The sequence below is a fragment of the Euphorbia lathyris genome, chromosome 1, assembly GCF_963576675.1.
Source record: "Euphorbia lathyris chromosome 1, ddEupLath1.1, whole genome shotgun sequence".
Lineage (NCBI taxonomy): Eukaryota > Viridiplantae > Streptophyta > Magnoliopsida > Malpighiales > Euphorbiaceae > Euphorbia > Euphorbia lathyris.
The window spans coordinates 39659483-39666707 of NC_088910.1; the positions used below are offsets into that span (position 1 = coordinate 39659483).

General features: G+C 37.1%; 2 protein-coding genes across 5 annotated transcripts; one reads left to right on the top strand and one right to left on the bottom strand.

Annotated features, from left to right (window-relative positions):
- The first annotated feature begins 1124 nt into the window (after positions 1 to 1124).
- Positions 1125 to 3564, top strand: LOC136229138 (uncharacterized). The gene is made up of 2 exons (XM_066017721.1): positions 1125 to 2097; positions 2684 to 3564. Exons 1-2 carry the CDS (start codon positions 1325 to 1327, stop codon positions 3318 to 3320), a joined length of 1410 nt encoding a protein of 469 aa, XP_065873793.1. The 5' UTR covers positions 1125 to 1324; the 3' UTR covers positions 3321 to 3564.
- A 534-nt stretch (positions 3565 to 4098) lies between these two features.
- LOC136229146 (uncharacterized) lies at positions 4099 to 6985 on the bottom strand. 4 transcript variants are annotated; one of them, XM_066017731.1, is made up of 10 exons: positions 6779 to 6980; positions 6437 to 6462; positions 6200 to 6287; positions 5919 to 6128; positions 5697 to 5819; positions 5562 to 5619; positions 5359 to 5432; positions 4891 to 4979; positions 4736 to 4812; positions 4099 to 4500 (listed from the first exon to the last, which is right to left on the bottom strand). In XM_066017731.1, the coding sequence occupies exons 1-9, from the start codon at positions 6857 to 6859 to the stop codon at positions 4743 to 4745; spliced, it is 819 nt and encodes a 272-aa protein (XP_065873803.1). In that variant the 5' UTR covers positions 6860 to 6980; the 3' UTR covers positions 4099 to 4500; positions 4736 to 4742. The 4 variants fall into 4 exon arrangements, with proteins under 4 accessions (XP_065873803.1, XP_065873822.1, XP_065873810.1 ...); XM_066017750.1 differs by having other exon boundaries at positions 6383 to 6462; positions 6779 to 6979; XM_066017738.1 differs by lacking the exon at positions 4891 to 4979 and having other exon boundaries at positions 6779 to 6984.
- Positions 6986 to 7225: the final 240 nt, after the last annotated feature.

The following is a 7225-nucleotide window of genomic DNA, read 5'->3' on the forward strand; positions in this document are numbered from 1 at the left end:
GAGATTGAAAGTTCCGTCAAAAATTAAGAACTTAGTCTGGCGAACATGTCATGAGGTTATTCCAACTGCAGTAAATCTGGGCCGGCGGATGGTTTTAGTACATGATTTCTGCCGGATATGTGGAGAGGAGCCTGAGAGTAGTCTGCATATGTTTAAGAATTGCAGGTTTGCTCAGGATGTATGGCGACGGACAGATTTTGGGCGACGCCTTGGGTGCGGCAGCGGAACATTTCTGGGTTGGATGCAGGCGGTCATAAGGTCGATATCAGTAGAGAGGGTTTGTTTGTGGGCTGCTGGGATTTGGAGCATTTGGTATAGCCGGAATCGACTGGTTTGGCATAGTGAGATGCCGCAGGTAGCAGGGATAATCCAAATGGCTTGCTCGGTTTTACAAGACTGGAAGGCGGCTCAGTTTCGGATGACGAATGTCTGCAGAGGGGAGGAGGTGCGAAATCGAGTTGTTCAGTGGGTTCGACCGCCTGCTGATTTTTTTAAATTGAATGTTGATGCCTCTGTGGTTGCTGGATCGGACACCATGGCGATGGGTGCTGTTTTGCGAGATAGTGCAGGATGCTTCTGTGGCGGAATGATGAAGAAAGTGATGGGCAATTTCGTTCCGAGGGAGGCGGAGGCAATTGGGATTAAGGAGGCGCTAAGCTGGGTGAAAAGGCATGGAGTTGAAAGACTGCTTGTTGAATCTGATGCGTTGAGCGTGGTAGATGATATTCATCAACCACGATATCAATCTACTTATGGTACTCTTATTGAGGAGTGTAAGGAGTTGCTGAATTCTTTTAATGACGTGGCTGTCAAGTTTATTTCTCGTTCTGCGAATGAGGTTGCTAATGCTATTGCTCGTGCAAGTTATTCTTTGTCAGAACTAACGGAGTGGGATCCTGTCCCTCCGGATTTTATTTTGCATTTGCTGTTTGTTGATTCTTCGTAATATATTCACTATTTTCTTCAAAAAAAAATAAAAAATAAAAAATTAATTAGATCTCTCATTTGTACTTTAAAAGTTAATTAGATATTTAACCTTTTAAAATCATTAATATCAACTTATACTTTGAAAATCAATTATCTCTAACTTTCTGAAATCACTAAACAGGTCTTTAATATATTGAAATTACCAATTAGATTTCTCCCTCAACTGAAATATTGTTTATTTTAGAGGAAATTACAAAGAAAATCAGTGACTTAATTGGGCTTTAAGACATTTTTGCGAGTTTAGGCCTATCTTTATTATGCCTCTCAAAAAAAGCACTCGCACTCTCATTTCATCATCTTCTTCTTCAACTCGAACACTACAAATCACAATTCCGTTATGCTGAAATCAAGCTTCACTCCAATCTTCTCAACATTCCCCACCAGACTTACTACTACGACCCTCAAATTCGCACCCTACGCCACTATAACCACGGAATTTACGCAATCCACACCACCTGTTCGACAAAATTCCTCACAGAACCCTCCAACTTCAGCTTACATCCACCTTCCTTTCTGTCGCAAGCGTTGCCACTATTGCGACTTCCCAATCGTTGCCCTTGGTTCCTCTGCACCACCCGATACAGACCCGCGGATATCCAACTACGTCGACTTGCTTCAACGAGAAATTGAATCCACAAAACCAGACTTCAGTCTTCAAGCGCCTCTTCAAACTGTTTTCTTTGGTGGTGGCACCCCGTCTTTAGTGTCTCCAAAGCTGGTTTCATCAATTTTGGATACATTGAGGGGGAAATTTGGGATCTGTAAGGATGCTGAAATATCAATGGAAATGGATCCTGGAACTTTTGATGGTAAGAAATTGAAGGAGATGATGGGATTGGGTGTGAATAGAGTGTCATTGGGTGTACAGGGGTTTCAAGAAGAGTTGCTGAAATCTTGTGGAAGAGCACATGGAGTTAGGGAAGTGTATGAAGCAATTGAGATTGTTGAGTCATGTGAGGTTGAGAATTGGAGCTTGGATCTTATCTCTTCACTTCCTCATCAGACTCCACAAATGTGGGAGGAGAGCTTGAGGCTCACTGTCCAAGCACAGCCTACTCATGTCTCTGTATATGATTTGCAGGTTGAACAAGACACCAAATTCGGGAACTTGTAAGTGTACTGATTGCAAAACATTTGTTAAGAGGGATAAATGTCCAAATTTGAACTGTTGAACAGGCCTACTCATCCCTTAGGCCGCTACTTCCTCAAGCATTCATGCTCCAATTATAAGACCGCTCTTGCTTGTTATGGACTGTTATTACAGTCCACCAACTTTTGCCCAGAAAACCAACACATTGTATTGGAAGAGTTGGCTTTGATACCAATTGTAAGAGCCTCACCCAATAGCATGTAGATATTGTGTCTCTTTATCCAAAGCCAACACCTTGAGCCTCACGATTTTGAACATCTGCATATATTTGAAATTGACCTTACTAATAAGCTCTAGTTCATTCCTGCCCCATCATCCCTTAAAGTCGCTCTTTTTTCTGTCTTCGTCTTTCTAATAACATAGGACATTTTAATAACATAGGACATAATTGAATCAAATAATAATAGTCAAACCAATCCGCTTAATTTCCTATCGAGGTAAAGTTAATCTTGTTTGAAAATGTTAGGATAATTTTTTATCTCCTGTTAAAAATGTTCTCTTTTTAATGCTGCAACTGGTTATTGAGAGAAATTGTAATGCCTGCAGGTACACAGCAGGAGAATTTCCTCTCCCATCAGAAACACAATCTGCTGAATTTTATCGAATGGCTTCGAAAATGCTTTCTGATGCTGGTTACAGCCATTATGAGATTAGCAGTTATTGCAAAGATGGGTATGAATGTAAGCACAATTATACCTACTGGAAGAACAAGCCTTTCTATGGCTTTGGCCTTGGCTCTGCCAGTTATATAAACGGATTCAGGTTTTCCCGGCCAAGAAAGTTGAGAGAATACATCGATTACGTGCAAAATTTGGAGAATGCAGAGAATGAGAAGGCAAACCTCTGCAGTAATGATCATCCTGATGCTAAAGACTTAGCCATGGATGTTGTTATGCTATCCCTTAGAACTGCAAGAGGCCTTGATTTAAGGACTTTAAAAGATGTATTTGGTGTTTCCTTTATTTATTCTTTGTGCAAAATCTATAAGCCTTATATAGAGAGCGGGCATGTGGTTTGCCTAGACGAGCAGAGAAGAACTTTATCTGCAGACAAATTCAACGCCTTTTTCGTACTTGGAGATCAGATTGCAGGTAGAGTAGCGTATATCCGGCTCAGCGATCCCGATGGTTTCTTGTTATCTAATGAATTGATATCCCTTGCTTTTAGGGTCATAGCTCCCTAGAACTGCTGCAACCTGCCTTTCTACCTTGTATACTCATATAAGCTGGTTTCACTTCATTTTTGGATTTTATTATCATAACTGCTCCTCAAGAAATTCAATGTGACATTCAAGAATCAAAGTGCAATATCAAACTGAACAAACACAGATATATCTCCCTCCTTTTTGTAGATTCATCACTAATGTTTCTGTAGAGAAAATGAATGACAAGTTTTTGTTATTTAGCCCAGTTACATCAAAATTATAGTCAAATTTAGATTTAGTTAAAAATATGTTCTAAGTTCAGTAACTGCTTGCACAATTTATGTGCAAGAGCTAGAGAAAAGAAATTGGATGTTAATATTGATATACGCTTGAATTTTTTTATTATTTTCTTTTGGGGGAGAGATGCTTGAAAATTTGAGGCATTTTGAAAGGGGAAATTACTTCCATAATCACTTAATTTTTTTCATTATTAATGTAAAAGTCACTCAACTTCTGATAATTCTAATAAGAGTTAGCCCTTCGTTGTAAAGAGAAGTTTTGAAAAAAGAACATGATTTTTAAAGAGAGAAGTTTCGAAATGATAATTTGTAAGATTGAAAATGTTGTTCAAACAACTTAAATTCTGATACTTTTTCATTTTGAGGTCGTTAATTGCAGTGTTTATTTTTATAAGGAGCCACAATGGTAGTAAATGACAAATTAAATGATTTTTATATTAGATTAAAAAAAACACCAGCAACATCAACAATGTGTTTTGGAAGGAAAGACATAAACAACATATATCTAAACTAAAACATCCTGGAAAATCCCATGAATCTCAAATGACATCTATCAAAAAGTATATCCAGTCCATTCGGAAAAACAGTGCAAGGTCAGTAATTATTCTGTGACTTGAATAATCAAGCATCAAGTGTTTACAGATAGCCACCATATTATTACAAGAAATGAATACCAATATGTCCAGATTTCCAGAAGACAAGGGAAAAATCAAGAGTTAGATGCCATTTTCACAGATCACTTTCGGCTCAATCTCGCTAATTTGTCAACCTGTTTCCTCTTAACAATGCCTCATGTGAATTTACATGATGCCTCCTACTTTGACCACAAGATAATCTATCAACTTCAGTTCGTTTGACAGAGTGCTCTCTAAGTTTACAACATTTTACCATCTGCAGCAGATGAATTTCCCTATTGATAACTGCAACGAGATTGAACTTGCTTAATTTCTTCCTAAGGTGAAAACAAAATACTTATTTTATATAAACACGAGTGCAGTGTCACGAATGATTCAATATAGACATCAGAAAAGATATTGAAAATAGTAAGTTGTTTTAACTGCTACAATCTTAATACTTGGTTCAGCTATGACCATGATTACAACATTGGAATTGGTTAATAAAGCTTCACAAAAAAATTATGTATAAAAGATTTACCAGTTCACTATGATGATTTCGTCCTCTGTGCAACTTGAGGGATTCGCCTCAGCTCTTGGCTTCCCCGTCTCATTTCTCTAAAAAAGGACAAAAGGCTCATAAAATTGTATTTAAAGCTCAGACAATCTTGAATATTCCAAAACTAGTTATTGTACCTTTGATACAAATAAACAATAAGATAAAAGAGCGGCAGCAACATCAATGTCAGTATTGACATAGCTAAGTAGAGTATACTGGTTTGTTTCTGCATGAATGATTAAGAAGGTAAACAAATGTGAACCAAGAGCATCTGAAGTACAAATAAGATCAGAATCATAAATACAGAACTATCCTAATTGTCTTGTCAATGCAAGAAAATAAATTCACCAAGCCTGATAGATCCTCTTCGACTTCTACAGATATCCCAAAAGAACCAGGCAGGAGGAAGAATATTTGATTTTAAAATCATTTTCAATTTCATCTGTCTAAGAATTTTTTTGAAGGATGAAAGTACTAATGAACTTTGGGCCGAGCAATTTTGCAAAAGGACACTAGGAATGCTGACAAGTACACGTGTTGTGAGAAGTTTTCGCTGTAAAATTGATCTCCCATACAACTGCTCTGCATATAAAGTAAAGACTTACCTTGCCACCTTTAGGAAAATACTTTCTTTTCCCCGAGCAAGTGAGAGCATCGCAAAATTGGCGCAAAAATAATTCTACATGTAGAATTGATGTTACATGTTAGGAGTAATAATAGAATACAATCGATACACAAACAAAAACTTGAGTCAGTATAATAGCATTGAACTATCACAACACAGACAGATTATGGTCTGAAATAATACCATGCAGCCGGCTAGATGAAGCGCCCTGACCAATAGGAAAACAGCTATCTGCAAGACTCTGAGCAGAGAAGAATAAAATATCACTACAAGTTATAGGAAATAGATATGCAACGAGCACAACATTTCATAACAAACCTCACAAAGGTGGTGATTCTTAGCAACAGCTGCAGGATTGCATTTAGTCTTTGGTGATTTGGTATCCATCACAAAATCACAATGCAATGCACCACATAAATCGGCCAAGCACTTTCCATCACTCTGAAATCATTAAAAGTAAAGTTCCATGTCAGATTAAATCCTAAATATACAAGCAGCATCTAAGGCATATACAAATACAAGTCACTGGAATCAACATACAATGTTTAGAAGATCGTAGTGCCTGTTGTCAAAATGCTGATCCAGATATTTTTCAGCTCGGAAACTCTTCTTACAATATCCACACTTCCATTCATTTATATCTATATGGATTTTATGGTCCTCTTGATCCCTAAATAGGTCATTGCTTGGATGAAGTCTACATTTTCTCGAAAGCTGGTACCTTTCCCGTTCCACAAATGGCATCAAATACTATAAAAAAGAAAAAAAACTGTCACAGCTTGTCCATAAGGACTCTCCGATAGGAAAACGGTATTTCTTACATCCTCTATGACTTTCCAGGCAGCCTTACTTCTTTCTCTGGAGCAATGTAAATCATGGAAGTACTCATCATCTTGCTTATAATAAGTTCTAAACACAAGTATCATGAAAAAAACATTACACGGTCAACCTTCAATATAAGATTGTACAATGGCAAATATAAGATATAAGAAGGAATCCAGTACTGATGATGAGATCAACAACAAAGTTAGTGTACTAGTATAAACTTCGATCCTAACCTTCCAGCTGCATTCTGCAAAATTTCCTGACACACATCAACAAATGATAGTATAAGCCAATGCTTTCTTGTTGCTATAATCAATAAATTGAGCGTCAGAAGTCATAGGCTCGATGATGTAATGAACCTAAGAATTAAACAATTTTTAAACCAACAATCACAAACATCTACAAATCTTTATCATTCGTGAATAAATCAAAATCACTAAAAATTAAAAGGAATCGTTACTTTATGCAACCCGTCAAGAGAATAATTAAGCATGAAGCTAATCTTAGAACGAAATATAATCAAAAAGGGGAAAGAACAGACCTAAACTTATAGGATTAACTTGTGATATTAATACCTTAGATATCGATTGCTGAAGAAAACTAGAAATGGACAGAAAAATGACAATCGCCACTTTGGATTTCTCCATCTTTTTCATGCCAGTTAAGGCGAATGAGCGAATTCTGCAAAATTCCCCTGGAGTGGAAATGCTTCTGCCTGTTTGGCTACTCGTGGGTCCATACGCTCTTTCCTTGATAATCTTTTTTCCTATTCGAATCAAGGACGTCGTAGCACCGATACAGGATAATTCAAGTTTCTATTTTCTCTTATAAAATGAGGGCTTAATACATCATTTCCACCTAAACTTGTGTAAAAAATTTGATTCGCCCTCCGAACTTTCAAAGTGTTCCGATATCCTCTCAATTTATATAAAATATTTAGTTAGACTCTTAAACTTACGCAAAATGTAATCAATTAATCACTCGGTTGCAAAAAAAAAGTAAATTAAATACGGAATATGTAT